The 26,659-nt window shown below is 42.0% G+C and overlaps 1 protein-coding gene across 4 annotated transcripts in view; it reads left to right on the top strand.

Annotated features, from left to right (window-relative positions):
* The window catches only part of sdk2b (sidekick cell adhesion molecule 2b), a 264,898-nt gene that overhangs the window by 191,871 nt on the left and 46,368 nt on the right, over positions 1-26,659 (top strand). For all 4 annotated transcript variants that reach the window (XM_080049326.1, XM_080049324.1, XM_080049325.1 and 1 more), the window contains exons 6-21: positions 2,019-2,130; positions 2,969-3,159; positions 4,858-4,941; positions 5,499-5,693; positions 7,495-7,611; positions 8,798-8,965; positions 9,412-9,514; positions 13,236-13,412; positions 14,864-15,000; positions 15,893-16,040; positions 17,558-17,698; positions 19,089-19,270; positions 20,132-20,247; positions 21,915-22,110; positions 23,254-23,352; positions 24,773-24,964. In XM_080049326.1, coding sequence (XP_079905452.1) covers positions 2,019-2,130; positions 2,969-3,159; positions 4,858-4,941; positions 5,499-5,693; positions 7,495-7,611; positions 8,798-8,965; positions 9,412-9,514; positions 13,236-13,412; positions 14,864-15,000; positions 15,893-16,040; positions 17,558-17,698; positions 19,089-19,270; positions 20,132-20,247; positions 21,915-22,110; positions 23,254-23,352; positions 24,773-24,964 — 2,358 coding nt within the window. The remainder of the gene's footprint in view (positions 1-2,018; positions 2,131-2,968; positions 3,160-4,857; positions 4,942-5,498; positions 5,694-7,494; positions 7,612-8,797; positions 8,966-9,411; positions 9,515-13,235; positions 13,413-14,863; positions 15,001-15,892; positions 16,041-17,557; positions 17,699-19,088; positions 19,271-20,131; positions 20,248-21,914; positions 22,111-23,253; positions 23,353-24,772; positions 24,965-26,659) is intronic.

The raw sequence follows: 26,659 nt of genomic DNA, 5'->3' as shown, positions 1-26,659 counted from the left end.
ACACTAACACACATATGCACACATTGATGTAGAGGCTGCCAGGAGAGCCAATAGTGAAAGGTGTCAGTGGTTTGAGTGAGAGCTTGCGTTTTAGCGTATGTGCGCGCGTATCAGTCAGTATCTACTCCAGCAGCTGTTCCTGCAGCGATGCCCTCTGACAATACATTTCCCATGAGCCTCTTGGCCCAGACGGTACTTGCTCAGGGAGAGCGAAGGTCAAGGAGAGACCAGAGGAGACTAGTGTGGCTCATTTAACAGTTTCAATATGACTCCATGGCCATGCACAGTTTAACAAGTTGACTTCAGTAAGACCAGAACTTTATTGTTCTCACTTCTAACTGACTTTCATCTCTCAAAAAATATCAAATTTCTAAAGGATATCTATGTTGGGACATACAAGGGACATATTAAGTGAGATAGTTGATATCAAGACTAGATCAGTACATGTATATTTAGCTTAGAATAAAGACTGGAGAAAGCTAGCATGGCTCTGTCCCAAAAAATTGGAAAAATATATCGAGTTTATGAAAATTTTAAAAACACTTTTTTTATATATATATATATATATTTATTTATTTTTTATTACAATTTGATTACCGGTAGTCACATGCCTAACTATACCGACACAAATACGTTTTGATTCTCTACAATGGCATGTTGTTATTCATCATTAAGGTAGCTGTTGAGATATAGGGTGGGCGGTACTATATTCATAATCTGAAAAAAAGTCCTGAGAAATGTCCTATATAACATACATGTTCTAATAAACACTCACACACAAAAAAATTGTGTAAGAGCTTTAAGAAGAGTGTATGGCTGAAATCTGCAGCAGTAGCCTATTTTTCCCAGTGGCTAGCAGTCAGGTTGTTTGGGGTGTGTGAGAGTGTTTTTCTGGGTGCACACATGACCTGCATGCAGCCTCCTAATCACCTCATATTGGTGAGATTGAGTCATGACAGCGCCTTTAGCTACGGCTGACGTGCGCAGCCACGAGCACACTCCCAGGGCCGCACGGGTTTGACGGATCAGTGTGACTTTATCACAGACAACACATCTCAAGCAGCACACGCACACTGTGCACTCACTGCCATAGGCTGTCTGTCTGCCATGCTCATGAGACACACACACACACACATAGACACACAGACACACACAAACACACACACACACACCTACACATACACATGCAAACACACACAGACATAAACTAGTTTGCACGTGCAGTTTGTTTGCACACAAAGAGACACACACACACACACACACACACACACACACACACACACACACACACACACACACACACACACACACACATAGATACACTCACACACACATACACACACACACACACCTACACATGCAAACACACACAGACATAAATTAGTTTGAACATGCAGTTTGTTTGTACTTTGTACACATGCACACATGCGGGAACACACAAACACACACACACACATGCACACGCCTACTCTCTCTCTCACACACACACACACACACACACACACACACACACACACACACACACACACAGACACACTCTCATTCACCCCTCTAGCACCATGTCTGTCAGACAGTACTTTTCCATCCCCGTTTCTGATTCTCCAGCAGACATCTTATTATACACAGCCAGTGCACTGTCTCATCCTATTGGGCCCATCTCTCTGTCAGAACTCCGATACAGTGTGTGCACAGGTCACTTTAAATATGTCACGTCAATGAGTGCCCACCGGGTGCACTGACCGGCTGGAAATGAAATGTGTATTAGGAAACACCACCGTCCATAGAAGCCCCTGCAAAAATCAGAGCGGACTGGCAACATTCTGTCTCTTGTAAATATCTTGATTTATCTAGAAAGATCATTGTCCTTTGCTTAACCTGTGTGTGTGTGTGTGTGTGTGTGTGTGTGTGTGTGTGTGTGTGTGTGTGTGTGTGTGTGTGTGTGTGTGTGTGTGTGTGTGTGTGTGTGTGTGTGTGTGTGTGTGTGTGTGTGTGTGTGTGTGTGTGTGTTGTGTCTCTAGATGTCGGAGGTCCAGCAGACCCCATTGCCCCCACCATCATCATCCCTCCCAGGAACACCAGCGTGGTTACAGGCACCTCCGAGGTCACAATGGAGTGTGTGGCCAACGCAAGGTAAACAAACCTGGCACTGCGGGGTTATGGTTAAGCTTGTTAAAGGGTCAGTCCGCTTGAATGATAACAGGATATCGCAGAACAGGAGTTTGTATTGGGATTGTTATTCAGTAAAAATATAGTTTAAAATGTGTATTTTTTTTGTTTTCTGTGGATATTCAGAGCAACACTTGAGCTGTATGTCGCAAATCATAATAAACTGGAAGACTAGCAACTCACCAATGCTGATAACAGCTTCTGTGATTACCACCCTACATTTTATTTGCCCATTGTACCAGAACAAGACAAGAATAACTTCACCACACTGCAAAAATACCCATCTTAACAAAGGGATTTTTGTATTTGTCGATTTCTCTATTATTTCTTTGTTGGCACCCTTTTTCGGTACCCTAAAATGTTCTATTTGTTGAATAATTGATGCAGCTGACTCGATAAACTTGTTTCATGTTTAGCAAGTTTTTGTAGGCGCACACAAGTGCTCCTGTATCTTGAAAGATGCTGTAACAAAGCTGTCTACTCTCCACTAATTATGTCCCTTGATTCATGAAATAGGCAGTTTGAAATTAAAACAGTTGGCATCATCTCAGCAAAGAAACACATGCTTTTTATTTAATTTTCAATCCCCGATACTCAAGCAGCTTAAACAGATGAATGGATACTGTATGTGTCACATTGTGAGGGGGGGGGGGGAAACTACTTTGGGCTAGGTTTGCGGAAACAAAAATCGTTATATAATCAAGTAGGAAAAAAAAAAAATCTAATTGTGGATGGTGAGATTACCAACACACACATATGCCACTGCTTAAATGACATTTAACCTATGCTTTGTCCTTTCTAGGCCTCTTATCAAGCTGAGTATATCATGGCGTAAGAACGGTGTGAAGGTGACCAACGGTTTGAGTGACTTCAACCGCAGACTAACCGTCCTCAGCCCCGTGGTGAGCGATGCCGGATACTACGAGTGTGAGGCCACGCTCCGCAGCAGCAGTGTGCCATCCGTCAGCCAGGGGGCCTATATGCACGTACTAGGTAAGAGTTATACACCTTCATATGCTCTTACTCATTACTACACTAGGCTTATGCTCTTGCTCATAGATATGACTCAGTACTGTTGATATCTTGCCTTAAAGGTGACATATAATGCATTTTTTCCCAGATACAAAATTGTAATATGGGTTTTGAGTGTAGTATCCAAAGAAAATATATATTTCTGACCATGCCATTGCTGATCTCCTCGCTTCAGCCTCTGTCTGACATGCTTCATATTAGAGCCTGTCTCTTTAAGTCCCGCCTTCCAAAAAGTTTGGTCCGCTCTGATTGGCCCTGAATCTAACTGGAAAGGGCTTTTGGAGTCTCTAGTCGCACCGGGGACCCAATCCATACCTATGTTGAAAAACCATGAAAAGGTGCATTTTCCGTAATAGGTGACCATTAAACGTTCACCTTCGTACAGGTGACAATACACCATGTACAGACATGTGTGGGAATAGTTCCCGAGTCTGCAGGTTTAATCAAAGACTGGATGGCAAGAACTATTTGAGTGGTAAATTCTTTAAGTAGTTTTCGGTGAAATAAACGTGTATAAGAGTAAACACACAAACATTACAGAAATGTGCTCCAAATCCAAACGAGCCTTGATGAGAACGCTTGAGTGTCTTTGCTGCTGTAGGCTTATAATTTCCTTCCACCTTCATTTATTTTGTTTTGATATTCAGAGCTTATATTATCTCAATGTTTATGCTTTTTGCCTTTCCTAAAGTATGTGTTTTGATAATGTATTAGAACTTCTGTATGTGGAGCACATTTGCTTAATGCTCCGGTGTTCATTCTATGCCCTTTGTTTTTAGCGTTCACCGTAATTTGACACCTTGTTGAATAAACCTTATCATCAGGCACAAGGTAAACAGAAAACAATGTGATTAGTCTTTATGCATAACGGCTGCATTTTCTTTCATATCAGCATGACGACTTCGATAAAAAAAATAAAAAAATAAAAAAAATAAAAAGTATTCCTGCATTTAGCCACAGGCATCAGGAACCTGTGTGGGAGTTAAGTAGCATTTCAGGTTAGCAAGTTCAAACAAAAGAGCTGGTATATGGAAATGTTATAAATAGCAGTGCGGTCTCTCACAATATATGAATATAACAAAGGTGTAGTCATGAGTCAGAGAGAGAGAGAGAGAGAGAGGGTGAAAGTGTTATTGATTTCAAAAGGGAGAGAGAAAGCTAATGGTTGGTTCTCGGGGAAACGGTTTAATGTAACATTGCTGGAGTCACTTTCATTCCAGCCCCCAACCGAAAACACTTTGATGTTTTTTCAAGGTTGGGATGTGATGCAAAGGACAAGGTGTGGTGAACCAACCTTTTCCATTGACACAGCTGACTGAGCCCTTTTCCCTCTGCCCATTGCCTTTGATATGGATACATTTAAAAGCATTACCCAAATACCAATTTCCCTTTATCAAACTACTCTATAATCCCATTATGTTCAGCTACTCTATATGAGTTGTTTTTCCGCCCCCCTTTTAGCAAGCCCAAAAATATTTACAGTCTAATATATTTTTCCTCTAGTGTCGTCAATTATAGCCAGTGTTATTTATTTGTTGAAGAGCTCACAAGCTAAAGCCAATGAGCTGTGGTGATTACAGCTGTTGGTTTGCCATCTGGCTTCGTGTGTTATCAATTTATCATCATTTTCTGTCCTTGTTTTTCCACTCTGTCGTTCAGAACCGCCGCAGTTTATCAAGGAGCCGGAGAAACACATCACGGCTGAGATGGAGAAGGTGGTGGACATTCCCTGTCAGGCACGAGGTGAGGAGTGTGTGTGTGTGTGTGTGTGTGTGTGTGTGTGTGTGTGTGTGTGTGTGTGTGTGTGTGTGTGTGTGTGTGTGTGTGTGTGTGTGTGTGTGTGTGTGTGTGTGTGTGTGTGTGTGTGTGTGTGTGTGTGTGTGTGTGTGTGTGTGTGTGTGTGTGTGTGTGTGTGTGTGTGTGTGTGGGTGGGTGGGTGGGTGGGTGTGTGTGTGTGTGTCCGTGACTGCGTGTGTGTGAGGCCTTTAGAGGGCTGTTTAAGGGTTAATACTTGGTTTTAAGGTTTTGGTATGAATAAGGTTTAGGTTAGGTTTAGTGTATGGGTTGGGGTTGGGGTTTGGCATTTAGTTGTGATGGTTAGGGTAAGGGGAATGCATTATGTCAATGATTGTCCTCAGATGTATGGCCGTACAAGTGTGTGTGTGTGTTGGTGTGTGTGTTGGTGTGTGTGTGTGTGTGTGTGTGTGTGTGTGCGTGTGTGTGAGAGTGACTATTCCATTAATTCAATAATGCAATGAAGAACAGAAAGCATCACCTACTGTCTATAATCCCCTGTGTAGGCGTGCCCCAGCCAGACATTGTGTGGTACAAAGATGCTTTGCCCATCGACCCAGTGATCACACCCAGGTACAGGGTGCTGGTGGGGGGCAGCCTGCAGGTCAACGGCCTCCTGCCCGACGACACCGGCATGTTCCAGTGCTTTGCCAGGAATCCTGCTGGAGAGGTCCAGACCAACACATACCTGGCTGTTACTAGTGAGTGCCCCAGAACATTCTATAAGGAATGATTTTCAATAATTACTGCTACTATTATAATGATAAGCCTTTTTCCCCCCTAAATAAGTCAAACATAGTTTTTTTTCAGCCCAGCATTGCTATAGTGATGGCAATGTTGGCCATGTTCTACCCCTTAATAGTACATGGAAGTATCTTAACAACTATTGCTGAAACCATATGTTTCGACAAAAACAACTCTCATCAAATCTATAAAGATAGCTGAATGTACCGTATGTCATAATAATAAAAATCATAGTTGTCGCACAAAGACCAGATTGATTGTAAACGAGGCCTAATGCAATCAACACTCCATTGTGAAGATACATTTCTGCTAAAAAGAAGAGTTAGTAGATATAAAGATTTAAAAACAGGGAATTTGAATCCAATGCTGACTTTTCCTCATCGTGTATCAACCACCTACTGTTTGCCACCTACAAAGGAAAACACTGATGCGTGCATATTTTGTGTCTGACAGAGAATGTGATATTATGACATCTGCTATTTATAATAAGTGTTGGAGTCAGGTGACAATGTAACAAGATGTGGGTCTCTGATGTAACGAATGAAGATAGCAAGCAGCAGTAATATCCTTAACATATCCGGTAGGAACATACAGTACAGACTTTCTTTTACATTATGCTCATAGACCAAGATTCCCTCACATGTGTTATTTCGTTTTCCATACAAAAAAATGTATTTGCCAACTGTATTTGTAATTCACAGCATTTTCCTACATGAACTGACACCTAGGCCTACACACACTTATAAGGTTAACGTTGCTATTTGAAGAACAGAAACCTCACTTAGACATAATAGCATGTTTGCAGCCCAACTCTTCTCCTCGGAATCACAGTGAATGTGTGGACGTGGCCATTGCTGGAATGTGTAAATGACTGTTCATTTGACTCTGGCTGTGAGTTTTGTCGTGGTTAGTTCCCGACAACCAATTTTCTTCACTTTGTCTCAGTCCCTGCTGCATTTCCCTTTCACACTACGCCTCATTATCACACGTCATGATATTCTCTCTCTTGCTCACTCACCCTATCAGTCGCTATCTATCTAACTCTCTCTCTCTCTCTCTTCCAAACTCTCTCTCTCTCTTCCTCCCTCTCTCTTTCTCGTTCTTCCTCTCTCCTCTCATCGTTTCATCTCCTTTTTCCTCACACACATGCACTCTCTGGCTTTCTCTCTCAATCTATTCATCTCTTACTCACACACACACACACACACACACACACACACACACACACACACACACACACACACACACACACACACACACACACACACACACACTCACACACTCACACACACGTATACTTCTGTCCTTCTCCCTCTGTCCCGAGATCAACACTGAAATCTCCCCTATTCCCCCTCTCTTTCCTCTGGAGAGTGATACCATTTCCTGTCATCCTATAAACGCTCTGATTTATTGCGACTCACAAATATGGATTTTACTCATCTACATATTCCCCCCCCCCCTTTTTTCATGTCTGTGCTTCTCTCTCAGTCATTTTCCCGTCCTTGCCTTTTTAAATCTCTCCTCTATCTCTGGTTGGGTGCAAAGGAGTTGTGGCACCAAGGAAGAGGCGGTGTCAATCCGTAAAGAATGAGTGGGACAAAGCATCGACTAAACGCAGCAGTCTGGCGCTTACAAGAAATACGTTTGAGGAGAGGCTTTTGTGACAGACAGTTATTCTCTCACCCCTATAACCCTCTTCCCTATCTCTCCTGTGTGTGTGTGTGTGTGTGTGTGTGTGTGTCTTCCCCCTCCCTTCAGGCATTGCCCCGAATATCACAGCCGGCCCCTCCGACAGCACTGTGATCGACGGCATGTCAGTCATCCTGCACTGTGAGACATCAGGAGCTCCAAGACCTGCTATTACCTGGCAGAAAGGTACACACACACACACACACACACACACACAATCACACACACACACACACACACACACACACACACAGGGATTATGTTGTCCGTTATCTGTTATACATGGGACCGTAGTTTACCTTGGCTTAACAAATAAAAGCCTGATTGGATTCCTCTGCCAGGATTTGCTACCCGTTAGCGGATCGAGCAAACACTGTCTTTGGTGTTGCCCAATATATCCCCCTCCTCTCTTGTCCTATTCTGTCCCTGAATGCCTATTTATTTGTACGCCTATTCTCCCAAACTGTGGAGCAGCCTTCCCAAAGATATTAGCTCTGTTGACATTTTTGAAACAGCACTTAAAAACACATCTTTTTAACCTAGCCTTTTACCAGAAGCACCTCGTTAAATGTGAATGCTGAACCAGGGGCGTGCACATACATTCTCTAAAGGGGAGAAGAAGAAAAAAAGGCCCCCTCCTCCAAGTGAACACATTTGGGTCCCAACAGGGGTCGGGAGGCCAATGTGTGCGTGCTCACAGCCCCTAGATATTGGGGTGAATATTTTATATCAAACTCCCCTCTGATATAATAGAATGAAAAAGCTAAATGATTTGCCCTAAGTTCACACCAGAGAGAACATGAGCCACCCAGTTGCCACTTGTAATGCATTGTTAAAACATAATGCGTTGTAACACCCCTTGTATGACCCCCAGGGCAAGTAGGGAAGTCCCATAAGCTGATTTTAATACACCGGTTTGAAAAAAATACTTTAAGAAAGAGCACTTAGGCGCTCAGTGAACAATTCACTGCTTCTAAATTACTTCTCTTATATATTCATTTATTTTTTTTTATGGATCTTTTATTTTATTAACTGATGCTTTTTTTCATGTGTTTGATCTTTGTAATGGCTTGCTTTCTTTGCAACGCTAAGCACTTTACATTTTTGCTCAGTTTTAATCTTCCATTTAAAAATACTATAATGTCTATGTCAATTTTATCTACATCTAAAACAAAGTTTGTAATGCATGTCATTTGATCATTGTAAAGCACTTTGAGCTGCATTTATTGTATAAAAGGTGCTTCACAAATAAAATGTATAATTACATTTTTATTTTTTTTATTATATATTCTCTACCCCTTTTTTTCTTTATTTCTGTCTCTTTTTCTCATTCCTAATTCATTCCTCTTACCTGTTTCCATGCGCTCTATAGGTGAGCGTGTGTTGGCCAGTGGCTCGGTGCAGCTGCCCAGGTTCACCCTGTTGGAGTCTGGCAGTCTGCTCATCTCGCCCTCACACATCTCTGACGCGGGCACCTACACCTGCATGGCCAGCAACTCCAGAGGCATCGACGAGGCCTCCGCCGACCTGGTGGTGTGGGGTGAGTGCGTAGGGTTACATGGAATGGGCCTATTTTCTCTATTTTTTTTTTTTTACATTGGCGTAGTTTTATCGAGAGACAGTGTCTGTACAGAAAGATGGTTGGGAAAGAAGGATGGTGCCATATAAGGATGAATCAGCAGTCAATACCTTCTGATAGAAAAGCACTCTTCTGTTCAAGTTTGGAGTCGTCCTCATCACCGAGGTGTTTTCTACAAGGAAAGCCATCAGGGCACAAAGTACAAAACAGCAGCATGTCATTTCACACTGAAATGAGTTTTCTGAAATTTGTTTCATGTTTTTTTTTTTCTTTCTCTCGAGTGTTGTTCGTCTCAGGAAGTATATTTTCTCGGCTGTTGTTGTCTGCCCGTACTTTCCTTATCTCTCTCACTCTCTTTCTCTGTCTGTCTGTCTGTCTGTCTCTCTCCCCGCTGTTTGTCCCCACAGCTCGTACCCGTATCACCACCCCCCCACAGGACCAGAGTGTTATCAAAGGAACCAAAGCCATTATGACCTGTGGAGTCACACACGACCCCAGTGTAACTGTCAGGTAAGAACACATTCGCTAACATTGATGTATGAAGTAGCTTATGTTCATTTATATTGCATTTTGTATATAGCACCTTACTAAAACAGACAAAAAGAAATGGTTGGAGGTTCAAGGTTACTGTATCTGCCATTCCAACCATATCAAAACACATACAGTGGAACACAATTGTGTTACTCAGGGCACAAACATAATATCTAAAAAATACCTTAACAAGCAACTTACATGTAAAGCTAAAAGCATACATAAGACATGAGTCAAAGACAGAGTTAGAAGACAGCAGAGTTTTCTTTAAAAAAACAGGGAATGTCTAGTCAGGTCTTTTTTATAGGAAATGAAATTGAAAGCCTAAAATCCAACAATGTGTCTGTCTTTCTGTCCCTCAGTAATTCATGGTTTCATTTTTAAGCCTTATGTTATTTCCCAAAACAGCGGGACACTGTGGTTCGAAAGTAAATGTTACCCAAGTTAGTGTGAGTAGTGTATTTGGGAGGATTTTTTCAGTCTTGTAGTTATACACATTTGGTGTGACAGACAGACTTTTGGCACAGACAATAAGCTGTCTCAGGCTTTTGTCTACGGAGGCAATACTTGGTAGTCGAATCCATTCAGCGCCGGAAATATCCTATCCTTATATTCATATTCACATTCATATCAATTCAAAGTCCACAATATCCATTATTTTAAAGCCCAACAATAATGATTTCACCGCCTCAAAGCCACTGTATAATTTAGTTTTCAGCCCGGGAGTGAGGACTTGATGTCTCGGAGACCTTTACTACCGTTCGTGGGCGACTGAGCACACTTTCAAATATTAAGTTCGACCTGTGTTAAAGCCCTGCTGCTGTCTCCCGGACCAATTGCAAGTGATTCAGGCTTTTCTTGCGATCCGGCAGGTTAAAAAAATGTAGTTAGAATAGTGGTTGGCAAATGTCAATAGATGCTAAATACTCTATTGCACTTCTGGACCCATTTGGTATTCTTCATAGTACTTATTCAAATGAATAAATAACAAAGCACAATCGGCCTTTTGTGCCGACAGGTCTGTTAATGATGATGCTTCATTTATTAGGATCTTGCTGTATAATTCTCTACACCTTTTAATTAGTCCATTAGTAATATTCTACCCTGAGCTCAATATGTATTATTTACCTCTCTCTATCTTAATCCAATGCTGCTGCTTTGCTCCAGTTAGCCCACAGGAATGCTATAGTGCGTAGCCTTTCTATATAAATGAATGTCGGATACATTCAAGGTATCGCCAAAAAAGTTTCTCAGTATGGCAGCGTTTACAAACTGGTGTCGCCCACCGACACTGGCGCAGGAGCTCAGAATAATCCCAAGAAGTGCCCAAGAAATTCTTTAAATTGTTGTATCAACTGCTAAGAAAGAACCTGGACGTAAAGCAGTAGGAATTAAATCAATGTGCGATCGCCAAAGACTTACCTCATGTAGATGCGCCGACAGTGTTGTTGTTATTACTCGTCATGGGGGCGACATTCGTTACATACTGTAGCTTTAAGGGTTCAACCCAATGCACACAAACACATTATCACATATACTCATGCACTGAAGTATTATGTAAACACAGCTTACCTTGACGTGCAGTTTGTACAAGCGCACGCCCACGCATGTTAGAACATGTTTACTTATTGCGCTTGTGTGTCATTACAAGAACTATATTGTCACACACCAGTGCAACACACAACCTCTATAACAGACATTTTTTTTAACTAAACTCCAAGCCTGTAGCCGTCAGCAGTTGCGATCAATGAACCAGCCTGTCCCCTTTCTGCTCAGAAGAGAAAGGCCACATCTGACGCATACGTCGGAGCCACGTAGTTTTGATGAGTGTTTGATATGCAGCCGTCAGCAGCTATGATATGCACGCAGGCAGTTTGAAAAGACAGAGGGGAGAGAAAGATGAAATAACTCACTAATAACGTATTCTTTTTGGACTAGGATAAAGGGGGAAAAAAGACAATCAAAAAGCCCGGTTTTACTCGTTTGTTGTTTTACTGTCTAAAAGAGTGAGCCCATGCATCTAAAGCGTACATGCATGTGTACAATATAGTTCATATTCATGAAAGAGCTAACACAATGATACAAGAACTCTGGGTATATGATATGATGCACACACTAAAGGAATGGCTATTTGTGCAGAATCATTCATTCTTAATAAGTATTCGCAAAAAAAAAGACAATTAAAAATCCCAGTTTACTCGTTGGTTTACTGTCTAAAATATTGAGCCCAACATCTAAAGCTGACATGCATATATGTAAATCAAAAGTTCAACTTCCAGAACTATACTATTGCTTACAAAAATTATGCAAGTCTGCTTCTGGAAAATGCATGGTATGATGCACATGTTCACGCACCTAAATGAAGGGCTTTTTGAGAATGTGCTTAAAGGATACTTCACCCATACGGAACCGGCGTTCTATCATTATAAAATCGCTATTATAATATAATGAATGAGGTTTTTCTTCCCTCAGTCTTTCCTCAGTCTTCCCTTGGCCCAGCCGTCCTGTTAATCCTAACCCTACATTTTTAACTAGTGTCATGTCGGGACATGTAGGGTTAGACAGTGAGACCACTAAAACACTCTTTCTGCCTTTTCTCAGGCTAGGATGAACCGATTTCAAAAATGTTTGCAGATTTATACTACATAGGATCTCAGAGTTCAATACACCTTCATGTTCCCACCGGGTGAAGTAGGTCTTTAACATTAATAAAGTATGAGTATTTTGCTGTGGACACCGAGAGTGAGTCAACATTGTGGAAACAGCAGCTGTATATAGAAGCGCAGAGCCACCATATCCTGGTCATCATATCCTCACTTAGATGTTATTCATGTCTTCAAGCAGTGTCTCTCACCCTTTGGATATAATACAATTTACATTCTACATCTATCACAGTTAATGGAATGTTCCTGCCCACCTGTGCTGCCCATAGTTTAATCTTCCAGCATACAAAAAGTAAAAGTTATTTGATAGAGTGGGAGTGACTCGCTAAGAAATTCTGCAGTAACATTATTTTCTTTAGTTCACTTTTTTTCTCAGTCTCAGTTTACAGTGAAGAGGAAGATTAAAGTGATACATTGGTGTATTAAACTGCTGTCTTCAACCAGAATTTGTGGGACTAGAATAATAGGCTCAAAGGCATCTTTAGAGTGGACAGAAAGCCCATTTGGCCTTCTTTTATCACACAGTTTTTCCCTGATTTTGTGCTGCCCAAAAATTTGAACTAACACCTCCAAGTGATTTCTGTCCATCGTGACTATTCATCCTGGTAACATTTTTAGAATTGGGAAATGGAAGACTCTAGCTTTAACACTTTGAGAAAAAGATTTCCCTGGACTGTTTTTCTGTATTTCCATTTGGTGATGCATTGAGATGAGATTTCTAGCTTGATTCACGTTTCCTTTTTCCCCACAAAAAAATGTAATATGCAGATACACTCCTTGGCTTTTTTTCATCTAAGTCACTAAAAAGTAGGTCCTGTACAATACTGTATGGTGAAACATCACAGGTTGACAAATACCACAATTTCCTTTTAAAATGGACTATTTAGCGCACTGGAACAATGTCAGTTTGTTTAAATGAATAGACTAATACGGTTAAAGGAATGGAAACGATACAGCATATGATGACAGTGATGATGAAGTTGATGAAAATAACAACAACAGTCCAGCTCATTGATAACCTTGTGTTTTTTCCCCAGGCATGTGTGGGACAAAGAGGGCTCTGTCATCAACGTGCAGTCCATCCCTCGCATGCGTCTTGAAGCTGACGGCACACTGCACATCTCCCAAACCTGGTCTGGAGACATCGGCACCTACACCTGCAGAGTCACCTCTGTGGGGGGCAATGACTCCCGCAGTGCACACCTACGAGTCAGGTAAACCCACCACTGACTAACCACCATCCCCCCCATTGCCTTCATCACTATATATTTTTTTTCCTCTCTCTATTCCCTTTTTTTTCTCACACATCCATGGCCCTTCAATACTTTCCGGTGAACAGACACAGGAAGGAACATGTTCGATGAAGCAGGACAGACATGTGCACACACTCGCAGATGTGTAAAAGTGCTACACACACGCACACACGCACGCACACACACACACACACACATACACACATACACACACACACACTACACACACACACCTATTCTTATTGACACCCCTGACTCATTCCCACTTTAAATGACACCTGCTCTTCCTCACCTCCACTGTCTTCATTCTCACCTGACACACTTCTAGCCCCCAGGTGACCCCCACCTCCCTCTGTTCTCTATCTGTGCGACTACACACACACACACACACGCACGCACGCACGCACACACACGCACACACACACGCACACACACACACGCATGTCCCCCATATTGTTCTTGTCATCTCAAATCTCCTTGTTTGGAAACAATGCATTTTGTGGTACACATTGTGTCGCACTGCAGCAAGGGTAAATGTAATATGAATGAGACATCTAACGTTCTCTTTGCCAAAGTGATGGACCGACTGACTGATTGTTAGTGTCTCTCTCCCTGTCCCCCCTATCGGCCGTCTGCTTTGACTTGAGTTACTGTCTGTATCCGTCCATTGCAATAAGGTTTACCAGCCAATCTGTCTGCGCTTATCTGAATTTATGGCTGAATGAATTAATGATCCCCAGCTTTGGCCTCATTTGTTCGTGCCTCTGTCTGGTGCATCTCTTCCCTATCTGTCTCCTTCTGCTTTTCAATCCATTTCCTCCCTCTGGTGATGCATACATCTAGTTTTGTTTCACTGTGTGTGCATGTTGACAAGGAACCATCCTTGCCATCTTCGCCTTGCCGCACTCTGTCACCTGTCTTAAAGGTGCAGTCATCGATTCTGGAGAACGCTTGTTGTCAAAGAATTTTTTTTCAATATCAGTGAATGTGTCCTCACGATCCGCAACTTGTCCGTACTGTGTGCCCACTGGGATAAAAAAGAAGAAGTGTGTTAATACACTCCCTAGGCTCTGTAAATAGGCATTTTTTCGAGCTATGGTGGGCCCCCTTGTGTTTACATACCTGTTTACCTAGCCTAGGCTGTGTATTAACACTGGATTTTTTAAAGACAGTGGATCGTGAGGACATATTCACTGATTCTGATTCAGAAAAAGCGAACTGACAACAAGCATTCTCCAGAATCGCTGACTCCACCTTTAACTGATCTACGTGTTATCAAACAGTCAGCCTTATACTTCAGACTGTCCGTGATTTTCATAGAACAACAGCATTCTCTGTAACTCCCTATTTGGATTGGGAGAGATTTTTTTTATGTATCTAAGTTGTCACGTCACTGTTGTTTCTCTTTACAGGCAGCTGCCCCACGCTCCGGAGAACCCCACAGCCCTGCTGAGCAAATCTGAAAAACGAGCCATTGACCTGGCCTGGGCCAAGCCTTTTGATGGCAACAGTCCCCTCATACGCTACATACTGGAGGTGTCTGAAAACAGTAAGTCACATACATTTTACACACAACTCTTTACCATCTTCTATAAAATATTTACAATGAGTGCACCTGGGATACACATTGCAGCAGTGAGCGAAGACGACATTAAAGGTGGAGTCAGCCATTATGGAAAAACACTTGTCAAAATCCCTTTTTTGTCGTAATCAGTGAATATCTCCACCGTATTTAGAAACATTCATGTTTACAGAGCCTAGACTTGTGTATTGACAATGGAGTTTTTAAGCACGCACACACAGCACAGACAGGTAGTGGATCGTGAGGAGATATTCACTGATTTTGACAACCATCACTCTCCAGAATCACTGACTCCACGTAGAATTTTCATTTCCAAGCAGTCGGGCTTCTGCGTTCGTCAATGTTTTTCCTAAAGAGCCTAAGGGGCAAATCAACTACAGCAGAGAAAAAGATATGCAGAAGCACGATCGATGAGTGACTCATTAGTGTCCGTGATTGCTTTTTCACATCTCAAGTTGCATGTGTAAGCTACATACACTACAGTCTATCAATTGAACCGCTCCGCATGTAACAAGCATGATCAACTCCGAGTTAATAGGCCGCGGTGGGCTCGTGGCACATCATGCATCTAGCCAGGCTGCTGCTTCGTCTTTTTTTCCTTACTCAGCCTGACTGGTTTCATTTTTTAAATTTATTCAATGAATTTGAATTTTAAATTGTGAACCTGCCGCGACGGAATGATTTGCAGGCATGAAAGTGAAAAAATCCCCATCTGAATATTTGTGAAATTGGTATTGGGATGGTGTTGGACTCCCTCCTTGCAGAAAGAAAATTGTTAAAAGTAATTGGCTGTTAAGGTGAATCAGATGTGTGTCCGTGTTAGTACAAGGTGTTAAGAGTTGTTTTCTTTGTTTTCTAGACGCTCCCTGGGCCATCCTGCTGGCTAATATTGAGCCAGAGTCCACAACCGTGATGGTCAATGGCTTGATCCCGGCGCGCTCCTATCAGTTCCGCCTGTGTGCCGTTAACGATGTGGGGAAAGGGCAGTTCAGCAAGGAGACAGAGCGGTGAGCTCAAAGACACATGCTATGTCTATTACCGCCACTCCACACACACACACACACACACACACACACACACACACACACACACACACACATCAACACTGTTAACTCTTTGTCCTCGTTTTTATCCAGGTTTTGTAAAAATAGAGATATGCCAAAATGCCAGCGTATAGTTTCATTTGTAAGGGCCGTTAAGCCGTACTTGTCCATACAATTTTCGAAGAACTATTACTTTAAAGCTACAGTGCATAACTTCTGTCGCCCCATGATGTATTTTGAGTAATTACAACAACACTGTTTGAGCATCTACATGAGGTAACAAAAACTGAAGGGGGGCAACACCAGTTTATACATTCTGCCATACTGAGAAACACAGAGAGAGTTCAGTGGTGCTGATAGGCTTGATCAACTTTGTTTCAGCTCATTTGGCATTGGCTTTGAATGTCACAGATACTCATTTATATGTAAAAAGTTACACACTATAGCTTTAATGACACATCTTAAAAATCCCACCAAAATTGTCCTTTATGGTCATATGATTTACCATCATATGATGGCTCCATTCAGCTCCATTCAATTCGCAATAGCAAACGAGAAATCTTAGAAATGTCAAAAAACAGGAGTCACCCGCAGGACTTTGTGGTTGTTTCCAAGCCAACCAGCTGGACTGATCCCTTCAGTCAAGAAGAGGGATAAACATGTAAGCCTACCAAAGCAGCTAGACACACACACACAGATGCACATTCACATGTAAACACACATTTACACACACACACACTCTGGCATTCTGAAAGCCGCATGAGGGATTTAGGTGTGAGGCAACATTAGGTCTCGCGCCTCTGTGGCCTAGCATAACTTCCTCCTCCTCTATCCTCGACCCAACTCCCTCTCTCCATCTCTCCCTCCCTCAACCAGTCTGTCACTGTGCCTCACATTGCCAGAGGAGTGCAAACGGGGTCTCCGTCTGTGTATTGCAGGGGGGGCGATGGGCTGGCACCGAATGCTACGTGACGCCATTTGGTACAAGTCAACACCACTGATGATCTAGCAATTATCTCTTACTGTATATAGGCATCTTCTCTCCATGCAAATATAAAGTGTCTAGGTGGGGAAAATACCCCCAACATCCTACAATCTCCTCATATCAGACTTTTTTAGTGGGGATAGGCACACAAGTTCTGCAACTTACATAGTTAGAAGGATGTTGTGGATGTGGGTTCACAAGGCCTTTAACAAAATGGTAGAAAACAGTAGATAGATGGCGAAAGAGGGTTCATAGCCAGCACTGCGGTTCAGTTATACAGGTCTTTAACTTTAAATTGATTGCCTTGGTTTGCCTCATATGACCTGCCTGTCACATTATTACAAAGCGTTATGTCTTGAGCTCTCTCTCTTCATGATGATTACTCAGAACGAAAATGTTCATTGAATCCCATTTGTCATTCGGTGTGTGTGTGTGTGTGTGTGTATGTGTGTGTGTGCGTGTGTGCGCATTTGTGTGTGTGTGTGTGTACCCGCAGTGTGTCTCTCCCAGAGGAGCCCCCCAGTGCCCCCCCTCAAAACGTGATCGCCAGCGGCCGCACCAACCAGTCCATCATGATCCAGTGGCAGCCTCCGCCAGAGAGCCATCAGAACGGCATCCTCCGGGGCTACACTGTCCGGTAAGACCACTGGTCATACACACATCCACTGACAACCATCCATTTAGTATAGCCTACATTTAATATGTCAACGGTCAACGTAACAAGCATAGTTTCAGTTCACTATGAGGTTGGTGAATAGGAATGTAAATATCTAGATTTTAAGTAAGCGATTCTGGAGAACGTGTGTTGTCAAAATCACTTTTTTTTGTCAAAATCAGTGATTATCTCCCACTCAGATCTGCTACCTTTCTGTACTGTGTGTGCACTGAAAAAAAATACAGTGTTAGTACACAACCTAGGTTCTGTAAATTGGCATGTAAACAAAGGGGCTGCATTCTTTTCCAGCACAAACAGAGTCACAGTGACAGTTAGCAGACATTGAGGAGATATACACTGATTTTGACGAAAAGTTTCATTACGTTAAGCATTCTCCAGAATCACTGACTCCCCCTTTACTGGCTTTTATTTTCGGTAGATTTAGTACATTTTTATTTGTGACTAAAATACAAAGAAAAGTCCTTGCCTCCTACACTGTCACATACTCAAACCTCCCCACCAACCAATTTCATACAGTCTCTCTACTTTTCTCTCTACTTTCATTTCCACTCCATTATCTTACTAAGCTGGTAAAATGAAGTCACACACACACACAGTTACTTTCTCTCAAAGGCCCCTACAGCGTCTGTTAACACTCTGCATTTAAAAAATAATTTAGTCGGAGAGGAGAACTAAATTGTAATGACTGGTTTGACTTTTAAAAACTTCTGCGTCTCTAATAGGCAGAGTCGGCAGTATGCCAAAGTGACTGTAAATCCTGTAAACATGTAATTAGTTTGGTGTTTTGTCAGGGACTTTTATTTATTACATCCAAATGAAACAGCAGGTGTGTTCCAGACAACACAGTCAGAGCCCGTCACCGGCATATTAATGACTCGTTTTGCTGGTGCTTTGTCTCCCCCTAGCAGGGAGTGTGGTGTACGGCAGGTCTTGGCTTAAGCATCAAGGCCACTGTGATCTCCTCTCTTTGTCAGTGAATGATCTGAAATGTGAAGTTTAGGGTGCACACTACAGCAATGATAGGTTGTTGTAATGTTTTGATGTGTTTTGTTATTTTACCCTCATGGGTTAAACAACAATAAACTTGCTGTACATATCATATATTTTAAATTTTTCCCTGGGTTCCTTTTGGCAAATAACTAACAGGCACAGATACAAAACGATATACACACAGATCCATAGCAGACAGAAAAAGGCAAAATACCTCAACGGTTACATGTCAAATGTGTGCACAAAAATAATAATTAACTGGAAATGCAACAAAAAATATGGAAACATTTATAAATACATAAGGTTTTTCATTTGTGGCGAATCCAGCACACAAATGTTTGTATATAAATGTGTTTTTCAGGTATCGTCTGACCGGGCTGCCTGTAGACTACCAGCTCAAGAACATCTCCAGTCCAGAAGTGACCAACCTGCTTCTAGAAGACCTGATCATCTGGACTAACTATGAGATCGAGGTGGCTGCCTACAATGGAGCCGGTCTGGGCACATACAGCCATAAAGTCACTGAGTGGACTCTGCAGGGAGGTGAGCACTCGTCAATGTTATTGATCCAAGGCACAAGCTGATATGCTGACTACTCCGTTATTTTGTATTTATTAAATGTGTCATTTTTATATTGAGTCTGCATTCATTTTAAGCTGGAGAACTGCAGGTGAATAGGTTAACATTTTAAAATTGAAGATATCAAGGTTAGACTTTAGGCATGTTTTTAAGAATAAAATGTATCATCAGACCATTGACGATTAATTACACATGAACAACTCCTTCCGTAATAACCTGCAGAATAATGCTAAGAATGATTATGGAAAGTTTGGTTGAGATATTTGGTTCAGAGTGTTGAAAAAAATTCATGTTGAGATAATGGCCGTTGTATAGGAGAAATTCTAAACACATTTAGGTGTTTATTTGAAGTAAAATAAACACCTAAATGTACATGTACAACTTTTGTATGTATCCCTGTATGAAAGAATACATGTTGTGGAAGCCATATAGGCAAAAATCTCAAAATTGACCACCGCTTGAAAAAGATATTTTTGCTTGCCATGTCTCGCCCTAAATCATCTACAACAATACTCACTGATGTCCAACCACAATCCACATTAACTCCACTTTGTTCAGAGACCACACAAAGTGCATAACGTCCCCTTGCAATCCATAAACAAATAAAGCCACAGACAGGCCTGCTATTAGGTGGAAGTGTCATCGGACAGGAGAGTGATGGGCGGCATCTGCTCTGACCTGTAGCATCAGCAGCCCGATCAATACTGACATCAAAGTGGATGCAGGAGGCCAGGGCAGACTTCCAGCAGTTCACTCTAAAAGGTGCTGTCTAACGCCTGCATCTTTTTTTCTTTTTTCTTTTTCCATCTCCTTGTCCATACCCAGTGCCCACTATCGCCCCCGGCAATGTGCAAGCCGAGTCGGTCAACTCCACCACCATCCGCTTTACATGGACGGCCCCCAACCCTCAGTTCATCAACGGCATCAACCAGGGCTACAAGGTCAGTATGGCTGCCATTGACAGAACTGTCAGAGCTGAATTTGTCACTATCACCCATGTCCCTGTGTATAGCAAGAGAGAGAGAGAGAGAGAGGGGGGGGGGGGGGGGGGGGGCGCCACGAGATATTGGATGCCAACCGTTGAACGATGGACCCCGGCTCGCCCATTTGTCAGTCATGGGGTCGTCGTTCTCTCTTTTATCTTTGCGGCCATTTTTCAAATGTTTCATTGTTGAAGAAGTCCCCCTGCCCTGCCTGTGCGCGCCACGTAATGACAAATGTCTTCATTATTTTGTCACGGGCTCCTGAGTACAGTCCATCTCTACTGTCTCCCTGTGTTTACTTCATTGAAACAAATGTGACTGGCGGCCGAGGGGGGAATCATGAAGCCACATTCATAGGGCAGGGCTGTTCTTGACTCTGATGAAACTTAAAGGTGTAGTAGTCCGTGTGTAAAGGGAGTTGGCTAAATTCATGATATATTTTAAATATATTCATAAGTATGTTTTAAAATGTGTTGTTTATTTTATTACCTTAGAATGAGCCTTTTATGTCTACTTAGGACTGCACTGCCATGTTTCTACAGGAGCACAGAACAGACAAACTCAACAGCCTTATGCATTTTGAAATTTGCAATTTTTGGAAATTCACCTGTTAGAACATGAAGAGAAGGTACTATAGAATGCATCACCATACATTTTCACCTCATCACTTGCTATTGTGGAAAGACAGTAGTGGTGGATGATGCCATCTTTAGTAACTAGCTTCTTGTCCTTGAAGGCCACCGTAGCTATTGTACAAACTCTGAAAGCTAGACACAGAGCATTGCAACCTAGCACTTTCTCCGCACAAAGGTAGGCTACAGTGACACGCTGTACCTCTAATTATGACATTGTTACACCATTTTGTGTATCCTGTTCAATAGTGTTCCACAGGCTTTATTCTACCAGGTAGAGCGGTCGCTGTAAGAACCCAATGTGAATTGTAATCTCGAGGAAGAGACTTCAATGTGAGAAAAAACGGTGTTAGTGAGAGTGAGAGGTGATAGACAGTGCTGTAAAGGTAGAAGTTCAACGAAAGATGGTAAAAGACGGTTGGAGAGATAGAGTGAAAAAAGAGAGAGAGAGAGAGTGGCAGACAGTCAAGCATGTACCCCTCTGAGATCCTCCACACGTCTGTTTTACTCCCTCACTCTGTTGAAGCTTGAAACCAACCCAAAAGACCCCGCCCATTGGGACTCATTACCTAAGCGCCTAATTGGTCAATCCTGGTCTCATTTGTAGATTGCTATATATGGTCCGTGATCAATATGCATGATGATATGCTATCACGCTTTTGAGCTTTAACTCTCCCTATCCCTCCCTCCCATTAGTCTGTCTTTAGTGGAGCTATTAAGCCATTCCCTGCCAGTCAGATGCCAGTTCGGGGGCCATATTTTCTAAATATACTATGTCTGGGTCTATGATGCCAAATAACTCCTCGGTTGCTTCTGAACTACTCAATAACGACATAGCTGTTGTGTTTCGTGAGGATGAATGTGTAGTGAATCATTACAGCCAAATGCCCCCCTCTCCCCTCTTTGCTTTATTCCTCGGCTGTCTGGGTCATTTTCTTCACACTTTTTTTTCTTTTGTTTGTCCGTTTTTTTTTTTTTTTTTTTTTTTTGTAGTTGCTGGCCTGGGAGCCCGGCAGAGACGAAGAGGTTTCTATGGTGACGGCGCGACCGAATTTCCAGGACAGCGTGCACGTGGGCTACGTGACGGGTCTGAAGAAGTTCACAGAGTATTTCACCTCTGTGCTGTGTTTCACCACGCCAGGAGACGGCCCCCGCAGCTCACCCAAACCACTGAGGACACACGAGGACAGTAAGGGACTTGTTTTTCTCTCTCTCTCTCTCTCCCTCTGTCTCTCTCTGTCTCTATCTCTCTCTTTATCTATCTCTGTCCCTTTCTCTCTGTATCTCACTCTCTCTCTCTCACTCTCTCCCTCTCACTCTATCACACTCTCTCTCTCTTTATCTTTCTCTGTCCCGCTCTCTCTCGCGCTCTCTTTATCGCTCTCACTCTCTCTTTCTCTCTCTCTCACTCTCTCTCTCACTCTATCACACTATCTCTCTCTTTATCTATCTATCTCTCTCTCTCTGTCCTGCCCTCTTTCTCTCTCTCCCTCCCTCTCTCTCTCCCTCTCTCTCTCTCTCTCACTCTCACTCTCTCCCGAGGCTGCGTGAAGTGGACAAGGGCTTTTTCGCCACAGTAACACATCCTCCCGGTCAAAGATCTATTATTTATTCATGCAGAACCAAGTTGTAGATAGCGCTGCTGCTAAATGACTTGAGTATATTCTATCTACTCACACCCGGCCAGGATCTTCATAATTGGGATTTATTTAGTTCCCTTGGAGATTATTGGTTAAGCTTGACAAGCTCTTACATTTTTCCCCTCATCCGACGGATTTGTAAAGAAACTGCCTTGGTGTTTTTTTTTGGATGGATGAATAGATACACAGACAGATACACAGATACACAGATAGATAGATAGATAGATAGATAGATAGATAGATAGATAGATAGATAGATAGATAGATAGATAGATAGATAGATAGATAGATAGATAGATAGATAGATAGATAGATAGATAGATAGATAGATAGATAGATGGATGGATGGATAGATAGATAGATAGATAGATAGATAGATAGATAGATAGATAGATAGATAGATAGATAGATAGATAGATAGATAGATAGATAGATAGATAGATAGATAGATAGATAGATAGATAGATAGATAGATAGATAGATAGATAGATAGATAGATAGATAGATAGATAGATAGATAGATAGATAGATAGATAGATAGATAGATAGATAGATAGATGTCTACGTGTAAGAAGCTGTCACTGTTTGTGGCTATACTAAGTCCAGTGTGTCAGATGATTAGTCAGTGAATGTCTCACTTGCCTTGTCTGTGTTTTCATTATTCCTCCTGTTCTCTCCGTCCCTGTCTCCAGCCCCCGGTGCAGTGGGTCACCTGAGTTTCACAGAGATCTTGGACACCTCGCTCAAAGTCAGCTGGAGCGAGCCCGGAGAGAAGAATGGAGTTCTCACAGGTACGTTTGGCTTCACTCCACCACAGTTACACTTTGAAAAGGTGCTATTTTCTTCACCTGAAAAATCACAGTTAGGCAGCTCCGAGGTTCAAAGTTCTGTTTCTGTCCATGGCAATGCAATTCTTTGTTGCCAGACTGTGTAGTTGCAACAGACATAGATACTTCATGTATATATATATATAGGAATTATACAATTGAATGCTGAACTGTGGACAATGAACAACATTTTCACATATGTGTATTGGAGTGTGAGGGCGATGGTGTCATCAGTAGATCTGGTGTGGCCAATTTACAAATCACTGCCTAGGCCACACACACGCAACCTTATAAGATACCAAATATAAATGTTCAATAGTGTTGCCACATGGGCAAGCCAGACAACCAACCCCTACCAGAAAGTATTAAAGCTTAGTACATAAAACATTACATCGCAAACAAAGATGTCGGTCTCCTCTCCCAAAACTCTGAAAACAAAATGTATCACTCAAACAATCCCCCCCCCCTCCCCTCCCTCTTCCTTCTGAGAAAGTAAAGCCCTTAAATCATCATGCTGTTTACAGAGCGGAACAAAACATCAAATGAGTTTTTTTTTTTTTCAGTCTCGTCTGAATAATTTGCTACTGCGTGACCTGTTTTGAAAGATAAATAGTTGATCAAACCTAAAGAAAAACACAGATTGTGTCTCGCTTGTCCGGGGATGTGTCCTCCACTGCTTGTTCTAGTCTTCCATTTATTCCATCCTTACTGCATAATGTACAAGTACAGAACAAATGCCCACTAGTGATGTTAATATTCATGTGTTTACAACAGGCCGGAGATACAGCGGCATATCGTAAAGTGTTATTCCCCCCCCCCCCCAAAAAAAACATTTTAATGTGCCGCACGCACCCAGGAGACGAACACTGACAAGCCATCTGAAATTATTGATTTGGCAAGAAATGCAGCCTAATGCCTCATGCAATCACATGAAAAAGAGCTGCTGGCCCAAGGAGCAGATTGCATTAACTTTGAGAGGTTGTGTGTGTGTGTGTGTGTGTGTGTGTGTGTGTGTGTGTGTGTGTGTGTGTGTGTGTGTGTGTGTGTGTGTGTGTGTGTGTGTGTGTGTGTGTGTGTGTGTGTGTGTGTGTGTGTGTGTGTGTGTGTGTGTGTGTGTGTGTGTGTGTGTGTGTGTGTGTGTGTGTGTGTGTGTGTGGGTGTGTGTGTGTGTGTCTGTGCGCATGCAGGGAGGTATAATCACAGACTGATTTAATTAGCTATATTCAATTTTTGATGAAGTTAATTTAGTATTTCTGCTAGCTCGCCCCTTAGCACGCGAGCTGAGAGTGGCTATTGTAATGGATGCTGACAATTTTTTTTTCCACCCTGAATGGATTTTTCCTGTCTGTCACTTTCAAACCCCATCTCTCTTCTGCTCTTTCAGGTTATCGTATTTCTTGGGAAGAGTTCAATCGAACCAACACCAGAGTCACCCATTACCTGCCTAACGTCACCTTGGAGTACAGGGTGACTGGACTAACAGCTCTCACCACCTACACCATTGAAGTGGCTGGGATGACTTCTAAAGGCCAGGGCCAGCTCTCCTCCTCCACCATCTCCTCCGGCGTGCCACCAGGTCAGCAATGAAACAATCCATACAGATGCTAAAGGTTGATTACACTCAAATTACAACAAGAAAAAGGGGAAAAAAAGTATCTTATCTCTTGGCTGTAGTGATATCAAGATACAGTTTGTTTTGCCCATGTAATGGTATCCACACCTCAGGTCATCAGAGGTGAAATAAGTTGTATTTTTGGTGTTTACGGCACTACAACTTTATATTTGATAAAGTCTTGACTTCTCTTTCCAGAAATTATTTCCAAGGTACTCTGTCTGTGTAATGCAGAGAACACTTGCCATTTGTTGGCAGGGCGCCTTCAGAGAATTAGTTTTGCATTTTTATAATATTTGGGGAATTTTAAAAGACTGATTTAAAATATAATCAAAGATATTGAGACCAAGATGCCTTTTAGTTCCTAGTATAGGGGTCAAGCTAAAAAAAAATCCCATAATGCAACTCAATTCTGCCTTGATGTCTTCATAAAATGTTTGCAATAAACATAACATATTACACAAATATACATACATAGATAGATAGAAACAAACATACATATATACACATTAATGAACGCCACAACTCATCTTTGTTATTATCATGAACCCTCCATTTATATTTATATCCAACTTTTTAGCTCTGCCTTTCAAAATGATTATATCCCGTAGATAATAATAATTCCCGAGATAAGAAATAAATGAACTCTACAACAATGTCTTTGAGTTGTTACAAATACACATTTTGCAAATCAGTACAACAGTATTATGTAGTGCATTGTGATACTAAAAGCTCCAAATTATACTAAAAGGGGATGAATGTAAAAGGATTGCTTGCCAAAAACAATTCCGTCTTTCATTGGAGTCTCCCTACCCACCAAACGCCCTCTCTCAAATTCCACACCTCCAGTTTTAAGTCTCAAGCCCAGAGCCAAGGTGATTCTTTCAACCTTTATTACACCTTCTCTTCCTGCATATTAACTGTTTCCCATTAAACTTTGGTGAACACACATTCTCCATGTTGTCTGGCGCCAGACACAATGAAACTGGATCCCAGTCACCTCAGCTGGGAACAGAACCAAAGGGGGGGGGGGGGGGGGGAGGGAGAACGACAAAACACCTATACACATGTGCACCACATCCACAAAATAATAGCACCCACGGGAAGCATTAAGAGCAATTACAGTTTTTAATGATTTCACATTAGCAATTTTTTGTATAAACCCAATTCAATACACACAACAATTACTAGAGCCAAATGCAAGGCCTTTACTCAGTGAAAACCTGTGAAATGACAGGCCGTTATGTTGAGAGTAGGCTTTAGAGCAGGCATCAGTATTAGTGGCCTGAATGGTCATTGTTTCCATTGTCTATGTGTACAGAAAACACCTTTGTTGCTGCAACAGTCCAACTAAAAGCTACTCATATCATCAACGGCCATGCAAAAGATTCAGTGGTGGTCATTTTTACTACGCCACATAGTATATTCTGCATTTTGAATACACTGCATTTAAGCAATCCTGGCAACAGTTGCTTATCGCGCCCACGGGAGTCATTATATCTATTTTTTTTAATATTAGGGGCCACTGGCCCACACACCCCATAATATGTGACGTTAATATCTTCTAAGATTTATGCATAGTATATGTTACGGTTCAAGCTTTACTGTTGATCTTGAGGGAAGAAAAACGATTATATCATGCACAAGCACATTCTCATA

This window comes from Ammodytes marinus (genome assembly GCF_949987685.1).
Source record: "Ammodytes marinus genome assembly, chromosome: 20".
Lineage (NCBI taxonomy): Eukaryota > Metazoa > Chordata > Actinopteri > Uranoscopiformes > Ammodytidae > Ammodytes > Ammodytes marinus.
Note: the sequence above shows the minus strand (reverse complement) of the source record. Positions and strands in the feature narration are given on the sequence as shown.